The sequence below is a fragment of the Lepisma saccharinum genome, chromosome 2 (genome assembly GCF_977018435.1).
Source record: "Lepisma saccharinum chromosome 2, izLepSacc3.1, whole genome shotgun sequence".
In the NCBI taxonomy this organism is placed as follows: domain Eukaryota; kingdom Metazoa; phylum Arthropoda; class Insecta; order Zygentoma; family Lepismatidae; genus Lepisma; species Lepisma saccharinum.
In genome coordinates this window covers 213,155,695-213,176,932 of record NC_139230.1, presented here as the reverse complement: position 1 = coordinate 213,176,932, position 21,238 = coordinate 213,155,695, and the positions used below count along the sequence as shown (strand labels likewise).

The 21,238-nt window shown below is 39.2% G+C and overlaps 1 protein-coding gene across 2 annotated transcripts in view; it reads left to right on the top strand.

The window, feature by feature from the left end:
• LOC145984303 (uncharacterized) overlaps positions 1–21,238 on the top strand; it is a 141,833-nt gene that overhangs the window by 102,695 nt on the left and 17,900 nt on the right. For both annotated transcript variants that reach the window (XM_083117951.1, XM_083117952.1), the window contains exons 10-13: positions 1,296–1,430; positions 11,793–12,029; positions 17,322–17,478; positions 19,300–19,425. In XM_083117951.1, coding sequence (XP_082974077.1) covers positions 1,296–1,430; positions 11,793–12,029; positions 17,322–17,478; positions 19,300–19,425 — 655 coding nt within the window. The remainder of the gene's footprint in view (positions 1–1,295; positions 1,431–11,792; positions 12,030–17,321; positions 17,479–19,299; positions 19,426–21,238) is intronic.

Here is a 21,238-nt window from a genome sequence, read left to right as displayed (position 1 = left end):
GTTCATTTCATTGTGTCTTTACAAACATAATGAACCTTTTAAAAAGAAAAAGTAAAAAAAGTAAAGTGCTCCCCTGTGCTTAGCACCATGCCGTGAAGGCATATAGGGGGTGTGGGGGTGATGTGATGAGCATCACGCCCCTGAACACTTTTACCCCCCCTCCCAGGGTTTCTCCCAGGTACCCATGTCATTTGACGCTGGGTGGGCACCGGGGCAGCTTCCAACGATAGAAAAGTTCCCGGATTTGAACCGGCCAGGGACCGAACCACCGCAACCACTATTGAACCTTTTAAAGGTGTTGTGAATTATTCTAAGTAACATCTTGTTCAATGAGGAGGTTACATATAGAGTACTGAGAACTTAGAAAATAATGAGTTTTTTCCAGCATGGCATTACTTATCTTCCTTATTACCTTGTTTCCTTGGTAATTATACACATTTTGTTGAGAGAAAGAGAAGACTTGTATAGGGATACTTCTACATATTATTAGTAGTAAAACGTTTATTTTAGGGATGAGCGGATATGAAAGTTTGGCTGATACCAATAAAGTACCAATATAAAATTTACCAATACCGATCCGATATAAAATTCGAAATGGTGCGTGAAGAACCTGAAAGGTTTATTGACCTCCTTAATAAATATGTGTTTCAAGGTGACTGCAGTGCAAAAGAAATTGCATATTTAGTCATTTACTTTTTTAGAAAGAAGGGCATGGAGATTATCCATAAAAATTACAACAAAATGGCAGAATTTTGTACTACATTATCAGATATTTATTGATATATCGGATTGGTAAAATAATCAGTAATTTTACCAATAAACCGTACACCGATATGCCTATATCAGCCGATATCGATAGAGTACCGTTTAATCAGTCCAATCCCTAGTTTATTTAAAACATTTATTCATGTTGAGGAGAATAAACAACGCGGTTGATAATATAAGACATAAGTGAGTTACTAAAGATATATCTGCAAAACTTACTTGTAAATGTTCTATTAATTCCGGTGGCCTCTGCCACCATCCACTTGGGAACTCGATGCTTTACTGTTAGGTAACGTAGTTCCCAAGTGGATGGTGGCAGAGGCCACCGAAATTAATAGAACATTTACAAGTAAGTTTCGCGGATATATCTTTAGTAACTCGCTTGCGTCTTATATAAAACATTTATATTTAGTTTTATGCTATTTTTGAACACAGTTTTGTTTAGTATTACTATTTATCAATTTGCAAGTTTGTTGCAAAGTTTACATTCTGCATTTGTATTTAATTAACTTTTATTTCATCATTTTCAGAGAATAATGTTTGAATTTCAAGAATACTATTCCTCACCTGTTTCTGAAATGAGGCTGCCAACTCTCATAACTGAAGTTGCAATAAGTCACACCAGGAGAGTTACTGACCTTCAATGGGTACCACCATCGCAAGAGGTATGCTATTCATTAATGACAGAGAATTAACTAGGAAAACTGTAGTTACTAAGGTATGACAACACTGTTGTCCAATGCATAGGTAATTAATAAGAATAAGCATGCTGGAATCGAATATGTAATTTGTCACATGACCAGTTATGCATTCTCCATTAGATATGTTTCAAATTTTGCTTGAAGATATGAACATACTTTGGAAGCAAATGTTTTTATTAAGTACGTGAAGTCCCATTTGACATGTACTTACTTTTCACTCAAGCTTCAAGAAATTTAGCCTTTAGTATCAAACATATAAAATCCTGTTGATTATAATAGTTAATGTGCTATTGTACCAACAGTTTTACCCTGAAACTATACTAATTATTCCGAATCTTGAAGGGAGTGTGATACAGTTTACTTTCAGTAGTGACAGATAAGATTTTTTTTAAAAATATATTTTGCAAGAAATTTTGTCAATAATAATTTGACCCTTATACTGCATGTGCTAGAGAGAAGAGAAAGTTTGAAAGTACAGTGGAAGGGAATGTTATGTGACCTGACTCAGCCAGTTAGTTTTATTTAACTTTTGTTCTGTTGTGGAACTCCACCATATCTTGGTTGAGTTTTATAAAGAACTCACCACATTATAGTGTCCTTACCCCCATCCCTCTTCTTGCCAAAACTACAATGTGACATTAAAAAGGGGGGAGGGGCTCCCGAAGAATGTCCAGTCTCCTCCTGCATGTATTTGAGGGTATGCGCTTATGTCCTGGTGCCTAAAAAGACAAGGATGTAATTTACATGAATGTCGGTTCTTCCATTTTTCTTTTCTCTTTTCTTTATTGTTTAAATTTTACAAGTTGTGTTGATTCTACAGGTGTCTTGTGCAGACATTCTGCAGGATCAAGTACAAAGTACCGAGGCTGTTCGTCAGTCCTGGACAGCCCCGATTTACAAATATATATTACAATATGTATATAAATGGATAAGCATACTGGCATGATATAAGTGTGTAATAATGCATATAGGGAAATAAAATATATAAAAGTTATGTAGAAAGGAAGGTGGCATTAGGTGATATTAAAAGTGGGTGGTTATATAGTTAAGAGAAGAGGTATATTGGAATGACTTCAATAAGAAGGAACTATTCTGGAAGCTCCAGGAAGGGTAGGTCCTGGGATGCTTCAGGATAGGTATGTGAAGGTGGGTTAAGGTGTAGGTAGAAGATAGTAATTAATTGAGAGAGTGTTGAAGTTAATGGTTTATGTGTGTATGTAATGTTGCATAGTAAAAATTTAAGTTAATGGAGTGTTGTGGGTACTTGTCTGGGTTTGGATCCTTTGGGTCCCGGGTTCGAATCCTTTGAAGATGGTTTTTGTAGGTTTCTTCCGGGAGCCTCCGAGGTCTGGTATGTCTCCTCGCTTCTGCCTCCTGCCTTCCGGTCGGAATTGTGCATCTTCCTCTAGAGACTCCTGGTGGTGGTTCCTCATCTTCTACTTCTTGGTGTTTTACTGTTTGCTCTTGGCCTTGTTCCTGGGGCCCAGGAATTGGGTTATGCGTGATTGGGGCTGCGAGATTGGCCTGATTTGAAATGGAACCGGGGTGGAATTAGAGGATTTGAATTTTATTAATTCTTCCTTGGAAATGGCATCTGCAAGGATATTGAGGGTAGAAAAATGATTTGATCTAAGAATATTGAAGACTTCAAAATTTGGTAGAGTTTGTCTTAGGTGATTTATCGAGGGATTTGTGTATGGGAAGTGGAAAATTTTGTGTTCTGGGGTGTGTATGGCTTGGAGACAATTACTGCAATGTTGGTTTGGCGTGACTTATATTCTCTTCAGGTGTAGACAGTATGGTCCATGGCCCGTTACATAATATGATTAGCCCTCTTGTAGGCTGCATGTGAGACATGCTGTCTTTTTCGGATGTTCGGGAAGAAGTGGAGTCTTCTGCCTACTGTTGAAGTGGCCCATTCTTCTTGCCTTTGTTCCATGAGAGCGTTTTTCATATCTTCGATTGTTGGGGTGAAAATTCCCAGAGTTTCTATTAATTTGTCCTCGTTTGAACCAGTATTTAACCGCCGATAGTTTTATCAGTTTGTTGATGGGCCAAAAGCCAGTGACTACAAGAAGAGCAAGAGTTGAGGTTGTTTTAAAAGCTCCTGTCATTCGAAGGATGATCTTCCTCTGAGATGATCTTAACTGTGTTATCATTGTCGTAGTAAGGTTGATGGCCCAAACTTAAGCTCCATATGTGATTATGGAGTTATACAGGGTGTTTCTGTAACCATATTACAGACTTGCAGGGATGATGGAAGAGTACAAATGCAACAAAATGACATGGAGAACCCTGGTCCGGAAATGCCCCAGTCAAAAGTTACAAGCCAAAACCTTCAAAGGGCAACCATGCACAATGTGGAGGGGATCCATAAAAGAAAGGGGAAAGTATCCACCGTGCATGCCCTGGAGTCCATATCTTTTATCACCACGATGAACTGGACCAGTGTACACTGTGTTTCTGAGAGACATCCTCCCCGAGTTATTGGAACATATCCCAATTCTTGTTCATCAACACTTGTGGTTTCACCATGGGGCCCCAGCCCACTTCGTAACTGGTTTTTGCGATATTCTGATGCAGACCTTCCCACAGCGATGGATAGGGAGAGGTGGACCTGTTTCTTGGCCTGCCCATTCACCTGATCTGACCCACTTGATTTTTTTTTGATTTTTTTGTGGGGTCATGTCTAAAGTGTTGTCTACGAGACACTTGTGAGTAATGTAGAGGAACTCTTGGCAAGAATCCTTGCAGCTTGTGATCTGGTCCGAACAACTCATGGGATATTAGAACAGATGCGGCAGAGCTTATTGTGATGCTGTCGTGCCTGTATCGAGGCAAGGGGCATCACTTTGAACAACTGCTGTAATGATGGCTGCAGTTACTACTCATTAAAGCCACTACAGTGATTCTTCTGTGTTTGTTTTCCACTTCCACAGACATCTTTTATGGTTCCCCTCCGTGTTGTGCGTGGTTGCCTGCCCTTCGAAGGTTTTGGCTTATAACTTTTCACTGGGGCATTTCCAGACAAGAGTTCCCTATCTCATTTTGTTGTGTTTGTTTCCTTCCATCATCCCTGCAAGTCTGTAACACGGTCACAGAAACACCCTGTATATTGCCGTGATGTACGTAGGTCTTAATGTGAGTGATTTGTAATCTGTATCAGGATGAGTTCAGGGTCGTCACTTTGTTGATTGAAACTTCAGCATGAGAAGTGGCGAGTTCCAAGTGTCTGGTGTAAAACATTCTTTCTTGAAATGTGATGCCAAGGTACTTGGCTTCCTTGGCTTTTCTTATACTTACTCCCCTTAAATTTATGATTGGGTTCCGAGTGGTACTTAGGCATCCCTTGAGAAAAATGTACTTAGTTTTTTGGGTGGAGATTTTTACCTCAGCTTGATCACGTCAGTTTGACAACCTATTGAGGACGTTTTTCGATTTTGTTTCTATTTCATTGCAAGAGTTAGCTGAAATCAAGATGAAAATATCATCTGCATAGACGATGGTTTTTGCGATTTCTGGTATATCTTCTACCATTCTTAACACAGGTTCCAAGTTGATATTCTATAATTCGGAGCCAAGAATAGACCCCTGTGGACATCGTTTAGTTGCTGTTTTCATTAAAGTGAATTTGGGGCAGCTGATGCTTATCTTTCTGTTTGAGCAGTAGCTCTTTAGCAATTTGTATAGGGATCCTGGCACTCCAAGATTCCTTAGTGTTTTGAAGAGGTGAGGCCATCATAGGTTGTCGAATGCACCCTCTTTATCAATCAATATTCCTAGTATGTACTGTGCTTCGATTGCCTTGACCTTGTCAGTCAGATAGCAGAGAAGGTCCACAGTAGATTTGCGCATTGAAAAGCTGAATTGTAAGGGCGAGACTCCCCTGAGTAATCTATATCCCCTGATATTTTTAGGATGAGTTTTTCGAACAGTTTACCCAAAACGTTTATCAAACAGATTGGTGTGTAGGATTTGATTTGACTGTTGTCCTTGGATGGATCCTTTTTTATTACAATTAGCAATTTCCAGCAAGCTGGAAAGATATGTTTGGCCAGACGTTCATTTAATATTACAGTCAGGTACCGAGAAAGATTCTGTTTAGCAAGTTGAAGAATTTCAGCTGGTATGTTGTCTGGGCCAGGTGCTTTGTTCTTCCCTAGCTTGTCAATTTCTGATTCTGTTTCCTCTTTGCTGAAAGGTAGAATCAGGCTATTTGAATATTGGAGGTTAAGGTTGTTTCTCGTTTCCATGTTTTCATCGGTGTCGATGGTGGCGTCATGGTTGGATAGTAATTTGTGGAGAATGTATTTCAGTGTCTCGTTGAGGTCTTTTGCCAGGGTGAGGTCATCTTTTTGAATAGTCGAGAAGTCTTGTGGTCTTTTGATGTTTTCACTAGCAATTTTATAAGGGATGCCCCACTCATCTTTTTCGATTTTCCTTTCGATGAAATCGTGCCAGTGTCTTAATTTGGTTTTGTGTAGCTCATCTTAAAACTGTGACTTTAGTGTTCTGTAGAGATTTAAGTTCGCTATCCTGTAGGAATTAATTCTTGTTTTTTGGTAAATTTTTCTTGTTTTCTGCATTAGTCTTTTCAGTTTGGAAAGTTTTCTAGTTAATCTGGGTGTGGTGTTCTTATGATTGAAGCCAAGTTTAGATGTGATTTGAGCACAGATTATGTGAGAGTCACAGAACTGTATAAGTCCCTTAATGCTTCATTTATGTTGTGTGTAAGTGAGTATCTCTGTAAGGCCAATTTTCCTCCAGTTAAATTTATTATCCTCGACATTAGGTTGGAGGGCTGGAGTGATGTTCAGATCGATGTCGAATGTAATGATGTTATGGTTGCTAGTAGTTCACATATCGTGTACTTTTCAGTTTATGATAACCCCGATTGCCTTCTGATTTGTTAAAGTTATGTCAATAGAGCTTTTAGCCCCGGCACAGCCTCTAAAGGTCAGGGCATTGTTTGGTAGATTTTCAATGTTCAAATTGTATTCAGCAATAAATTCTTCAACTAATTTACCTTTCTCGTCTTTTCTTCGTGCAAACCACCATGGGGAGGATGAGTTTGAATCAATCATGATTATAAGGCTTTGGTTGTTATAAGCATCACAGATCAACGTTAATTTATGTAGGTAGGGTTGTATGTCGTGGGTGAACTGGAAATACCCACTCACCAAAATCCATGAGCCAAGTTTAGATGTGATTTGAGCACAGATTATGTGAGAGTCACAGAACTGTATAATTTTGGTGATTGTTAGGTTCTTATTTAAAGAGATTATAGCAGCAGATGTGTTTAGATTATCTTGAATGACTGTGGATCTGATTGAAAGATTAAGTATTCTATTTTTGAAAGTATATGACTCCTGAATAGCAATAATGTCAAATTTTCCTTCCTTGGCATAAGATATTGCTTCGGCTGTTGACAATTTGCTTTGTGCGCTGTTGATCTGGAGGACACTTATAGGCTTCATGGTTAGGGGTGCCTCACTTGCTGATAACAATGAGGCCATTTCTCAGTAGCGTTAAACACAATCTTCCCATGGGCCTTGATGAAGTCCGCTTAGACTTCCTCCAGGTTAAGGAACTCAGAAGGCTGGCGAAGGCTATCACAGTCAGCCTGCAGAGTTCTTCCGGATCCGTAGGTAGGTTGCAAGATCTAAGTGTGATCCTGTCAACTGCTTTCAGTAACGGGAAGGTAATGTTACGTCCTCTTTTGTGCTTGTTTTGGACTAATACTCCCACTGCTGCCATTAGATTCTCCTTCTTTTCCAGTCGTGACAGTTTTATGTTCAGTTCGAATATGTTTTATAGTAAAAGGGGGTCGAGATTCTCAAGTGCAGTTTCCTTGGTCAGTCAATTTGGGTTCTGAATCTGTGTCCGTATCAGGTTCTTGGAAAGATCCAGGGAGAAAACTTATAGTTTTACGGAGTGGTGGGTGAGTTGTATCGCTTGTTATTGGGGGTGGGTTGAGGGTTGTCTTCAGGTTTTGGAGCATGTTGAGGGATATCCAGAATGACGAGTGGGGTGAAATATGTGCTGTATGGAGATCTTGCATCAAAAGGAGGAGCATTTGGATTTAGCTGACAGTCTATTAATTCTTGGGCTTTTTTCGGATGGAACGCTGCTGCAAGTTCTGCACTTCCTCTTCTCTGACTTGGAGGGTTCCTCTTCCTTTTAGCTTGTGGAGTAGTAATATTATTCGTAATTGTTTTTTCGATTAACCTGTTCAAGATCATCTTGTGGGTGGCATAGTCCCATCGCAAGCTTTTTTCCTGCTCTTACAGGGGATTCATATCTTAGGGAGCTCTTTTTGGTTGCACCCGGCCTTTTCATGGTCCTTCTCTCCATAGTGACTGCAAACTTTGTCATTCTGGCAGTGTTTCGAGATATGTCCATCATTTTGACAGTTCAAACACCTGGCAACAACTATGTAGTCTTTGATGGATAAGGATTGATATGCAAAAAATACTCTATTGTTCTGGAGAAGAATTTTCCTCAATGAGCTTGAGACCTCAATCACAAAGTGCACAGTGTCTCAGTTTCTTGGACCGTTTTTAAAATTTATGTTCCACTCTTTAGAAATGTTTCCCACGTTACTTTGTCATGTAAGTTTAGTGTGTATAGCTCCTCCTAAAAGTCTTTCTCAGTTTTATTTGAGGGTATATTATAGATGATTAGCAGTGGCGTAGCATGGGCATTTCGGGTGGGAACACCAAGCTCGAAGGAAGGCTCGGCCCTTTCTTGCTTAATAATTTACTTATGGTATTAGTCACCACAGGTATTGTTTATTTTCCTGAAGTCAGCTTGGTTTTCAATAAAACATCATCCATGCATGTTTTAGCTAGAAAATTAGATGCCTCACTATGCAACAAATGTTTTGAACTTTGGTGTTTTGTACCTTTCGGCATGACGCAAGTCATTATAAAACCTACCTGAATCACAAGCGCCTCTGCACAGTAGACATCATTGTTGTGGATGGTCCAACTACTGATTGAGTTGGTTTGTTTACTTCGCTTTTCTACCACTTTTGGTTAATCGTGAATACGAATATGAGTGATGATATTGATACTGATGAAGGGAAAGTCACAAAGAACACCCGTGCTCATGCCGGGATTTGAACCAGGGCTGTGCAAAACACTCTGACACAGAGGTGGGCGGATGATCCAACTATCGTACACTCTTCTAACGTAACAGTGCCGATTAGTAATTCAGACTACTGTTTATTGGGTCTTGAGAATGTTGATAAACATTTTAAAATAATATTGTCCAGAGACCATTCGATGTTAAGAGTTTTCAAATGAATGCTCAACATTTCTAACGTTGGAAGTGGCCTCGATACCCACCCAGTGTCGAATGATGGGTACCTTGGGGAAACCCTGGGGGTTAAAGGTGGTCAGAAGCATGATGCTGATCACATCACCCCCACTCACGACCAGATCAAGAAAGTGTGGGGCGTTACCCCCCTACACCCCCTATATGCCTTCATGGCATGGTGCTAAGCACAGGGGAGCACTTTTTATTATTATTATTATTATTATTATTATTATTATTATTTACCTCATATTGCTGATTTTGATATTTTCACAAACTGGGTTTACTGATTCAGTAAATGTTTGCTGCAGTTCCTTGGCATTTTTCTTTTTTTCCTCATCGGAAATGAACGGCAGTTTGAATTATGTTTTGTCTGTTAGGAGTTTGACCCCTGCCACTTGGGATTAAGATTTTTGGGGGGCGGTGAGGAAGTCGGTTTTGGCTTGAAGGCTTTTCTTGAATGATTTTATTCACTGCTTGGAGTGATCTGTTTTCTGAAACCACTTTGTCATGCTTTTGTTTGAGTTTGCTGATCAGTTCCAAAATGGTAGTTTTGTTTTCTGCTAAGATATTCTTCTCTTTTGCTATTAAGGTGGTGATTTTCAGGGCCAATTTTCTAAAGATCACCAGTTGAACTGAGTATGGATCAAAAACATCTTGAATTTCATTGCTGGTATCTGAATTTTGAGGGGTGGGGGATAAGTGGGTGTTTGCTACATCGTCATGGTTTGGTTTAAAATGGGTGTTATTTTTCTTTCCCTTCTGGGAAGGGTCAGGAGACCAATATTTCTCTTTCGTCAGCGGAGTACACATCTTTATCCCACTTTTTTGGAATGCTTCTGGCTGGGGGGGAAAGGGTGTGATGTTAGGGTTGGAGGGGGCATTGGGTGGCATCCTGGATTGGAGGTTTTCTTGAAAGGGAGGGGGAATGGTCCCAATTGTAGCCATGGGATGTGCCTGGCCTTAAACAATGCGATAAGGAATAGTATCTCAGGCCGTAACAGAAACTGATGCTTTGTTTACTTCATTAATTCTGATGACACTCTCTTGGCTGACGTCGCGCTCAATGTAAATGTCCTCCAGCACATGTGATTGAATGGCTAGGTATCATCACGTGCGATTACGTAGATCCCTCTAGAGCATAATTACTTGGGTGTCGTGGCACCGAATTTTATCATTTATCTCAGGAACCACTGCACAAAAGTTGATACTGATCCTGTGAAGATGTTCACCACACTGTTGGCTTCATGTCCGTACATTTAAGAGCACTTACTGTGACACTGGGGTAGAGTTCTTTTTTGGTAAAGTTACCAAATTGTCCATAAGATTAACATGGGGACGGTTTCTCTTGTGACATGTTTGTGTGTAGATTGTGTCAGTAGATTTGGTGATCTGAAGGAATGTCCTTTCCACTTGTAATCCAGGGGGTCAGAAATGCTAACTACCCCAGGTTACCGCAGTAAGGGGTGAGTATTGTAATCGAGTTTGTCTTCACACGTTCTACATAGGGTTATCACAGAGAGTGAATCCATAGATAGTTTTTCACTGATATTTCAGAAAGTACTTACCGGATTTGTTCCAGGGCTTCCGGGTGGTACATTTACACACACACACACACACACACTGAACACTTCCACTTATTGCATTCCACACTTATAACTTATAACCACTCAAATTATTGGATTTCACATTCGTGTTCCCCAACCTCCCACGGTTGACAGTTGAAAGCATATTTTCTCCCTTCTCATCTATCCTCTGGGTATGGTCACTGCATCACCCAGCAGCATCATGTCTGTGAGGGAGGGATGAAGACAGGAATGTTAAAAAACAAAGGGACTGAACCAAATCTTTCGCCACTCTCAAGAAACACTTCAAGGTAGGAAGGGAAGAACTTCCACCTGCGCCACCCTCTCCCTATCCTGTTTAAGGGGTGGGGGTTGGAGTGGCAAGATGGTTAGCAACTCCAAACTAGCCATCCTTTGTCAGTGTGCACTACACCCCTAGATTTATGGCTGTGGTTTTCACTTGGGTGGGGGAAACTAAGGACATTATAGCTTGGAGAAGCATGAAGGTTATTTGTGTGTTCTTGCAAATTTTTGAATGCAGTGGTAGGGATGTTTGAGCCAAATGTTGTACCATGGCCAGCATTATTTAAAGAGTTGAGGGAGACACCATTCAATTGAAAGTCCCAGCCATCTGCTGATAGAATCACATCATCAACATTTGTCACCATAATCTTACACAGGAGTTTATCCAGAATTTGGTTCTGGGGAGTATGGATGTTTTAGAGGGTGTAAAGTTAAATTTAGTGCCAAAATGAATTCATAAAAATTTTTAGGATATATCAGAAAAATTAGTTCTGCATTGTGGTGTGTGGATAAATCACTGTTCTTCCATGTTTTCTTACTCATACCACATGCCAGAAAATGAAAAGTTTCCCTGAAATACTTCAGCTCAAAAAGAACTGCCACGTTTATTAGAGTTAATATCTAAATGAAATGTAGTACTTGATACCTAACTATATTTACATTCTGTTTTACGACTTTAGCTGTTATTATCATGTGTGTGTGTGCACTGCATTTAGTTTACAATACTAACCATTAAAAACTTATCACTATATTATAATTTATGTTAGGTTTCTGTATACTTCTAAATAAAATTGTAACTTGAGACTTTGGGCAATACTTTGATATTTTTTTTAAAAAAAAATATACTTGTATGACAACATATTACAAATTATTAATGTTAACTATGTCCATTAACAGCTTTGCAATATTCAGTGGAACCTTGATTTTACATTTTTCAGGGTACCAAGCTAAAAAAACTTAAAATGCGGGAAAACGTAAAATCGAGGAAAATTTTATAACGTTTTGCTATGTTGCGACCATCAAGATTGAATGTATAATGTGGGAAAATGTAAAATTTAGGAGCGTAAAATCAGGTTTCCAGTGTATTACTTTTACAGTTAAAGGTTCAATTCTAATCACAATTTAAATTCTCTCACTACAGATAACATTTCTTGGTCACTTGAAAAGTATTCCTTATCCAGACTCTAGCGCAGAATTTATATCTGTAAGTATGGATGGAACAATCCTCTTCTGGGATCTGATGACTCCTCTTCCTAGATTGCTTCAAAACAGGCGGGCACGTAAGCATAGAGTGAGAAAACTAAGATTGAGACGCTATGTGGAATTTGAACCATCGCCATTTCACGAACTAACCCGCTACTTTAGGCCTTCTTATAAGGTTAGTTCATTATCTTTCCTATGCAAATTTCAGAAAATAATGTTTATTTTACATGGTATTTGTCTCTATGGCACCTTAAACTTTAAAGACATGAAACGTAAACATAGTGTATGAATATTTTGTGTGTGGGTGTGTGTTGGGGGGAGGGGACAGTTAAGACAGTATAGTTCATTACAAAATCGTTTAAGTTTCTGTTTTGTGAAGTTTTTTTTTTTTTTTAGGTTTGTTAATTACAATGATAACTTTATTAAATAATTAATATGATAAAACATGAAAGGGATCAGAATTTTCTGACTATGTAGTTACCTTAGCTGACTTGTCCTCATTTATGCATAGGTAACATGTTCTCTGCTCTAATATGCACTTGAATGTCCATGCATTGGGTTTGTAGAAGAGAAGGAGACCTTTCTTGAATGTTAAAAGTACAAACACTTCATCATAATTTGTACCCTCAGGACCACATACTTTCCTGTCTACCCATCAGTTCCATACTAAAAGCCATAGCATACCATTCATCAACTGCTTACAAACCAGCTTCAATATCTCTCCTGTGACATATGTATTCAACAAATTATTTACAATGTACAGTCATTAAATAACAGGAATTGTATTATGACTTTTTTACAAGGATACATACAGAAATGGTTTTTGCCTTAATTTTCGACATAGTCACCCTGCTTTTCAACACACTTTGTCCACCTGTCCACAAGTTTGCGGATGCCCTCCACAAAAAACTTTTTGGCATGGCGTGTAATATCTTTGCACCACCTTGATCACCGCCGTTGTCATCTGCAAAGTTCTGACCCGCAAATGTTGTTTTGAAAAAAGTCCAAACAAGTAAAAATCCGATGGTGCCAAGTCAGGACTGTGTGATGGATGTTTCAACACCTCAAATTTCAGATCACGTATTGTATCCATAGTATGCACAGCCGTATGGGGGCTGGCATTGTCGTGGAGCAGCAATACTCCTTTTGAGAGAAGTCCCCAACAATTTGATCATATGGCAGGCTTCAACTTGCTTACCGACATGTCACTGTATCGAGCACTATTCACAGTTTGACCCTTCTCCTGGAAGTGCACCAAAATAGGGCCATTGACATCCCAAAAGATCGTTAGCAGCACTTTCCCAGCGGATGCCTGTGTCTTGATTTTTTCTTGACCGGAAACTTTGGGTGCTTCCACTCCATCGATTGTCTCTTACTCTCTGGTTCATGATGGTGCACCCAGGACTCGTCTCCTGTCACAATTCGATGAAGAAAAGCATCTTCTTCACGAGCATAACGATCCAAGTGCTCCTGAGAGGTTGTCTGCCGCACATGCTTATGAACACTCAACAGATGCTTTGGTACCCATCGGTTACACACTTTCCTATAGCCAAGGTCATAATGGATGATATTGAATCCAGATCCATGACTCATGTTGAATTCCACGGCGATTTCATCAACAGTGACTCACCTGTTGGCACAGATTCGCTGTCTCAGTTCCCACACAAACTGTTCTCCCACTCCGCTGTTCATCACTCACATTTTGTTTTCTGTTTTTGAATCTTTCTACCCATTCATACACTCTCCCCTTACTTAAACAATTGTCTCCATACTGAACCTTCATTCTGCTGTAGGTTTCAGAAGATTTCACTCCATCTGACCACAGAAAACGAATAACACTTCGTTGCTCTTCTTTGGTGCAGGTTGACAGCGGAGCAGCCATGTTGTATATACTACTGGGCAGGCTCAAACTGCTTGATCATCCCGACACCTATGTGACAGATTTCTAAGGAACCATTTTGTGTCCAGTGATACAATTTTTCATTGTGCATCCATCTCCCTGAAAGTTATAATGAAAGTCCTGTTATTTAATGACTGTACCTAATACATGTTATAGTGAGTGTTTCAAAAGTTGCACAACCCTAACTTTCATCAATAATAACTTAAAAACTGTAGGAGATATTTTCATCATGTTTTTTGCATCTTAAAACCTCGTTTACAAGAGGAAGACTGCTGGCTTGGTAACTGAATGTTTTAAGTGGTCAACTTTTGGTCTTGCTGCTGAAGTTCCAGGTTTGATTCCTGGCCTGGGCATCATGTTCTTTGTGATTGCCCTTTCATAAATATCATCTGTAGAGCGACACAAACAAAAGCACCTTCAGTGAAAATTTTCCGCGCATCTTCCTCTTCTTCTGTTCAACTCGTGCCATAAGGAAGCATGCTCCACTCTGCCCCTCCCCTCCACGTGGGAGTACGGTGCAAAGGAGTTGTGGGTCTGCGCAGGCTTTTTTTGCTTGTGGTTCCACTATAGTCATCACGATAGCCAAAACTGGCAAAAAAGGACTGAATGTGAATACTAATGCAAGAGGAAGACTGCAACATTCATCTAACGCATATGTTCAATGTGCTGTTCACCCGCTTCTAGTATTTGAGCCAATCGGCTCCCCCAGTCTCTCTGAACTTTGATCAGTGTTGGCACAAGCACTGTTTAAGATGCCACATATCTTGTATATTACTGTAAATACCTCCACAGATAGAAATCCATGGGCATTAGGTCAGAGGATTATGATGGCCATTCTGGTGGAGGCACATAGTGGTTCGAATCCCACTTTAAACTGTAGGTCCAGTCCCGATTAACCTTACTGTGCATAAAGTGGACTTAAAACACAAACTCAAACTCAGACAATACGGTAGCCATTCCACAGGTCTCCACATACATGTATTACCTATGCAATAATGAGGTGGGCCCGACCCTGTGGCCGAGTGGTTAGCACATCGCGCTGCGACGCCAAGGGTCCCGGGTTCGAATCCCGGTCGGGCTTGGTTGTTTGTGAATGTCCATTCATCAATTTCATCATTTCAGCACTCATCCCCATCTTCGCAAATTAGCCTAGAGGCACAAAACGCGAAGTAAAATAAACTAAATCAATCAATCAATCAATAATGAGGTGGCTCCCCATCATGGAAAAATTCTGTAAATGTTCCATTCTCAGACTGTGGTGATGGAAATACATATTCAACGAACAACTTGAGGGAAACTTCTGCATCTGAAGTTCCATTCATAAAGAATGAACCCATTGAGTATGTACGACACACATTATGCCATATCATCACTTTAGACTAACCAGCAGGGGTTTATGTCAGACCATGAAGGTTAGCTTCATCACTAGAGAGCACAAGCTTAGTGAAATAAGGGTTGATTTGCAATTGCTGCATTCCCCATTCAGCAAATTGCACTCGATGATCTGATTATTCTCCGTGAGAGTTATTTGATGTCAAAGTTTTATTATTGACATACAGCTAATTCCACAGTCAATGGGTGCTAAGTTGACAAATGATTTTAAAACTGGTGCTGATGTTGCCTCGTCTGTTGAAGTTTTTGGTCAACCAGTTTTTGTTAATCTGCAAACGTACCAGATTCTTGAAATTTCTTAATCAACTTCCCCAGCACTCTGTGTGTCTGGAGTCTGTCTGTTAGATGTTGATCGAAATCTTCTGAATGACATGAAGGATCACTCGCCAGGCACTATATGGATCTCCACATGTTCTTAGCTTAACATTATTGTCAGTCAGCCAGAAAACCAGCAGTGTTCAAACAGCATAAGGATTTGAGTTACAGTCCCATTTAGATATCAAAATATTTCTCATGAAATTCTAAACCGTTGTGATATTTCACATGACCTCCACTTAAAAAATGAATCTCAATCCAAAATAGTGGACTTCAAGATAACCTCCATCTTGATATTATGACTTAATAAGTTTGCCTCCTTCTGTATCATGTATCGATGTGTTTTATCCATGATTGCCTACCTGCCTTTGTTTTATATATGTGTTTCTACACTTGCAGACATCCCTCAGCGACTACATGAAATTTGTCACATTTATTTTACAGGCTGGCCACCTAGCTTAGTAATAAAAGGAATTTGAACTGTCCTGAAAATATGGGGAATTATTGCAATTTCTGGAAGTTTTTATGCTGTTGAAAATATTACTTTGAAAATGAGCAATAGATGATATGTAAGAGTGAATAAGTTATTTATGTAGCATTTGCACCCAAGCAAATTTGACACAAATTGTAAATGCTATATATATTTTCAACTTCTGAAAGATTTGGAAAGTCTGTTTTATTTCAAATTCACATTTATGTCTGAGGCTTACTTAGGGTGGATCACATTCATTGAGCTTCACAGTGTATTTAACTCTGTAACTCTTGATTATTTAACCTTTTAGAGCCCAAGGCCATTTTCACAGGTAACGCCCTTGGTGCCCAAGCCGATTTTGAGCAAAATGCAGCATTTCAATGAAATGAGTGTAGATCGGAGGCTAATTGCCCTAGAGAGATGAATGATATACCATTGTACACGGAATGAACCAGAGATTCAGACTATATAAAATTCATGCAAATTCGGCGTATATGTGGTGGGTAGGGGAAGGGGAGAACCCCCAAAATTCCAAAATTTTGGGAAAAAATGGGGATTTCCCCCCTCCCCCCAAGAAAAAATACATGACAGTATCGTCATGCACATGGAAATTATCGCTGGCATATAAGGAACATAAAAATATTTGCATTATTATCTTATGACCAATGTAACGCAAGTTGTACTCCCAAAAGGAATGGTCAGCATGCCACTGATTCAAGCTTCAAAATGCAGCGTTACATTGAAATGACTGTAGCTCAGAGGCTAATTGCCCTACAGAGATGAATGATATACCGTTGTACGCGGAATGAATCACAGATTCAGATGATATAAAATTTATGCACATTCAGTGTATATATGGAGGGGGAGGGGCAAATCCCCCAAAAATCTTTTTTTTTAAAAGAAATGGGGTCCCCCGCCCCCTGAAAAAAGGACATGAAACTATCAACATGCACATAGAAATTATCGCTGGCATGTAAGAAACAGGAAAATATTTACATCATTATCATATGACCAATGTAACGTGAGTTGTACCCTCAAACGAAAGGCCTGTGTGCCACTGTCTCAAGCTTCATATTTCAGCGAAAACTATGGAGAAGCTTGAAATAGTTTAATTTTTTTTGCATGAATTTATTAATATTAGAGGATGCAGTAAGCAGGAAAGTTTGTTCATTCTCTGATGTGACTTAAAGGAAAAAATAAGGTAATCTCTTAACGTACCACAAAGGTATTGTTAACTTTGCATAATTGAATAGTTACCTGTTAATCAAGTATTTCTCATGTGCAATAAAGAGAAACCTGAAAATATCAGTCTTGAAATAGTGACTATTTTCATTGTAAAAAGTCTTCAAGTAATAACATTCTGATGTAAAATTTACATATTTTTCTAGCTCTATGACATGGTACCAGTAAGAGGAGGGACAGATCTTTCAAAACCAATAAGTTGCATGTCAATAAATAATGGTGATGCCTGCAAGGTAACACAAGATGTTGTTATTGAAGTGAGAATGCCATTATCAATCCTGAGGATAAAATATGTTTATACAGGTAAGTGAAAGACTGTTTTAACCTTATCACATAAGGCATGGTTTCTTTGCCTTCAATTTCATGAAACAAATGTAGAAACAAGTAAATTATTGTCAGAATGCATGAGCCACGCTAGCTCAGTTGGTAGAGCACCTGGCTACCATGAGGAAGACCCCGGTTCAAATCCCGGGACAGATCATCTGGACCTGGAAATTTTCCAGTCACTTCCCTGTGTGTGCACAGTTCTGAGACCCACACAGCCTCGTATAAATGGGTACCTGGAGGGCAACCCTGGGGTGGTAAAGGTGGCCGCGAGTGATGCTGAACACATCATCCCAACTATGCCCATGATCAAGAATATGCTGAGTTCTATACCTCTGCATCACCCCGTATGCCCATGTGCCTATGCACATTCACAGGGGTGCTTTTGCCTTTGCCTTGCATATTGGCAAGAATAGTACTTTCAATCTTGCTGGTGTAAGACCATTATTAACAAGGGATTCAAAGACAAATTTAGCACTGAAATAACAAAAAATATTCACATTACTTGCATATTTGACCTTTTCAGAATTCATATGTGTGCGTGTATATTTTATTTCATATGTTCCCAATTCATAAAAATAAAGTCCTAGAAAAAATGGGTATCTACTAAGTAAAGTAAAGTTCTCCCCTGTGCTTTGCACCATTCCATGAAGGTGTATAGGGCATGTGGAGTTAGGGCCCCACACTTTCTTGAATTGAATTGTTTTTATTTTTCTTCACTTCTTGTGCCACTTTTGGCTAATTTGCGAAGATGGGGATGAGTGATGATGTGATGAAATTGATGAATTGTCACTCACAGACATCCAAGCCCAGGCTGGGATTCGAACCCAGGACCCCTGGCATCGTAGCTCAATGTGCTACCCACTTCGCCACAGGAGCTGGCCCCCCACACTTTCTTGATCACGGCCGAAGGTGTGGGTGATGTGATCAGCACCATGTCCCTGGCCACCTTTACCTGCCAGAGTTTCCTCCAGGTACCCACTCTATACGATGCTGGATAGGTGCCGGAGCTGCTTGAACAGGTAGAAAGAATCTCAGTTCTCCCCTACCAGGAATCGAACCAAGTGTCTCACATGGTAGTCAGATGCTCTAATGACTGAGCTACCGTGGCTCTACTTGTAAGTATATGCAATTTCTTTCTTAGCACAACATTGTTTGTGATTGGGTCAATAGTTACAGCACTATGTGACAAAATAGGAAATTGAAGTTCAAAGAAATCTGTGTTGTTAGTAAAACTTTTTACTTCTATATTACACAATTTGAAGAAAAATACACTTAATTGTTTATCATTGTAAGCTATGAAGGTTTCTCATTGATTGCCATTGGCAACAACTTCCTATGTTGAATAGTAAAGTACATCAAAAGATACAAGATGGGGCAAATGTAGTTTTCTGGCTGCTGTATTTGAATTCCATATGGCAGCTATTGCCAAAGGATAACAGGGTGACATCAGTCAGATTTGCATTCAGGACATGTTCACACCTGCAAAATCATTAGGCATCCCTGAAATTTAAGTTTATTGCATTCAATTATGTTTTTCTACCAGAGTAGAAGTCATCGGCTTTTTTCTTCCATTAGATTTTTTAAGTTTTAACCTACTCTACAACCTATCTTCATGCAGGAAAAATAAGAGAAAAATACTGTTAGCCGAGATTGACCAGAAAATTTAAACAGACATATCAAGGTGACTTTCACTACTAATTTGTAATCATGTGAATGACACATGGTGTAATGTGTGTTTTAAATAATATAAAATTGTTGCTGTTGCAGTTAATTACTATGATTTTTATTTGCAATTAGATGAAGCTGTTGCTGATCCATCTATGAAAAGACAAGATATGCTCCTTGGACATAGTGATGGATTTGTTACATTGGCTGGTTGGGAAGGACAAAAGTTTGATGCAAGACATTTCATCCATATGGAGGGTAAGCTTTTCCCATTATTTGTCATTCAACAGTTTACAAAGTCCAGTTAGTAGATTTGATAAAATTTGTCAGATATGTAATTTAGAATGTATATATAACTAAGACACACACATATCTTCTATTGGTTATCTACATTTTCAAATTGACCTCGATCCTTCAGGGCTGAAAAGGCTAAGAGTCAGTGGCGGTGATTGGGTCCCAAAACCGTGGGGGAGGTGGGGGGCAAGGTGCCAAAACTAAGGGGGACAATGACAGTATATTTCCCTTTGTAGATAAGATTTAGCATTGTGTGGGGGCAAAAGTGGTGAAAATGCCCCCCTCGCCCTCCCTAATCGCTGCCACTGCTAAGAGTACAAAGAAAGGTGGTTTAGTGTAAGTAGTTTTAAAAATATACAAAACATTTGGGAAACAAAGTATAAATTAATAATGACATTTGAAGCTCCAGTACTCACAAAAATTAAGGTATAAATTAGTATATTTTGTGTAACATCATCATAACTGGTCAGCCAACCCTAATACAAAGTCGTGCGGAGACAACTCGAGCACTCGCCTGAGACCCCTTGCTTCAGGAAACCCTGTGCCAGAAATTAATTCTTTATTACATGTTTGTATGGCATGGGTGTTTGAGATTCATAAAGTTAGATTCCACTTTTTCCAAACCTCTTGAATTCACATGAACAATTTTGTTTGGTTAGTGTACATTTGTAATGGAAGGTGAAACATTTCCTGGGGTATAATATTTTAACATATGAAGGGTGCAGCAAAAAAACAATCAAGGTCTACTTTTGGTGAAAATCAGGATTTTGATACTATACTATTACTATAAGGGTGGAGTACTACATTGCAACATGCCTAATTCCTGGGAAGAACTATCACAATCCCACATAAATCAGCATAAAAAGTAGGCATTCAGGAGAAAAATTATCAAAGTCCTCCATGAAATGGAAAAAATGGAAGTCTGAATGTATTTCAGAAATGAACCATGTATACTACAAGAGGCAACTGTCTTTATACATGTTTAACGTACATGATCTTGCTTCTTGGTATGTCTAGTGGTACACTTGCAATGAAAAAAAGAGCAAATGAAGTTGCATCAATGCTATAAGACTTTGTTTTCATCATATTGAAAAAATAATCCAGCATTGGTACATTTTTGTGCTTCATGTTCTGGCATAAAAACTACACCAATAAGTAAGTAAGCAGGTGAATTGTTCATGAACATTTTTAATTCAGTCTGTTTCGCACAATTTGATGATCATGAATTGAAATTAAAATGTCAATAATCAGAGGACAACATTGCCTTTGCATCAGCAGAATTTCATTTCTCAAAACAACACAGGATGTAGAATACAAAAGAACGAAAAGAGTGATGGACAATTTGCCTATTATCATCTTTACCATTGGTTTTGTTGCCTCCTCGATGGCATAGTGGTAACATAGTTGCAGGAACACAGTGGTTTGAATCGCACTTTAGCCTTTCTGTGCATAAAGTGGAAAAAGAAACTCCATCAATCAGAGCCATTGGTTGTACAATAGATTTGACTGTAAAAGTAACTTTTCCCATCAGAGGTCACAGTTACATGGAATGCGGTGAAGATATATATTCTTGGTTTTGGACTTTTAACCACTGTTATTTTCAAAAAATTTACCAACGTTTCGGAGGCTGAATCTGCCTCCGTCTTCAGGGTAGTGTGTAGTCTGTTAAATCATATGTGTCTATAAATGGTTGCCTTGGAGGATTATTCTTGGTGGCCTAGGCTCCACCTTGCCTGTTGGTCACAAGGACCTTTATATGCATGAAGTTGCCAGGGAG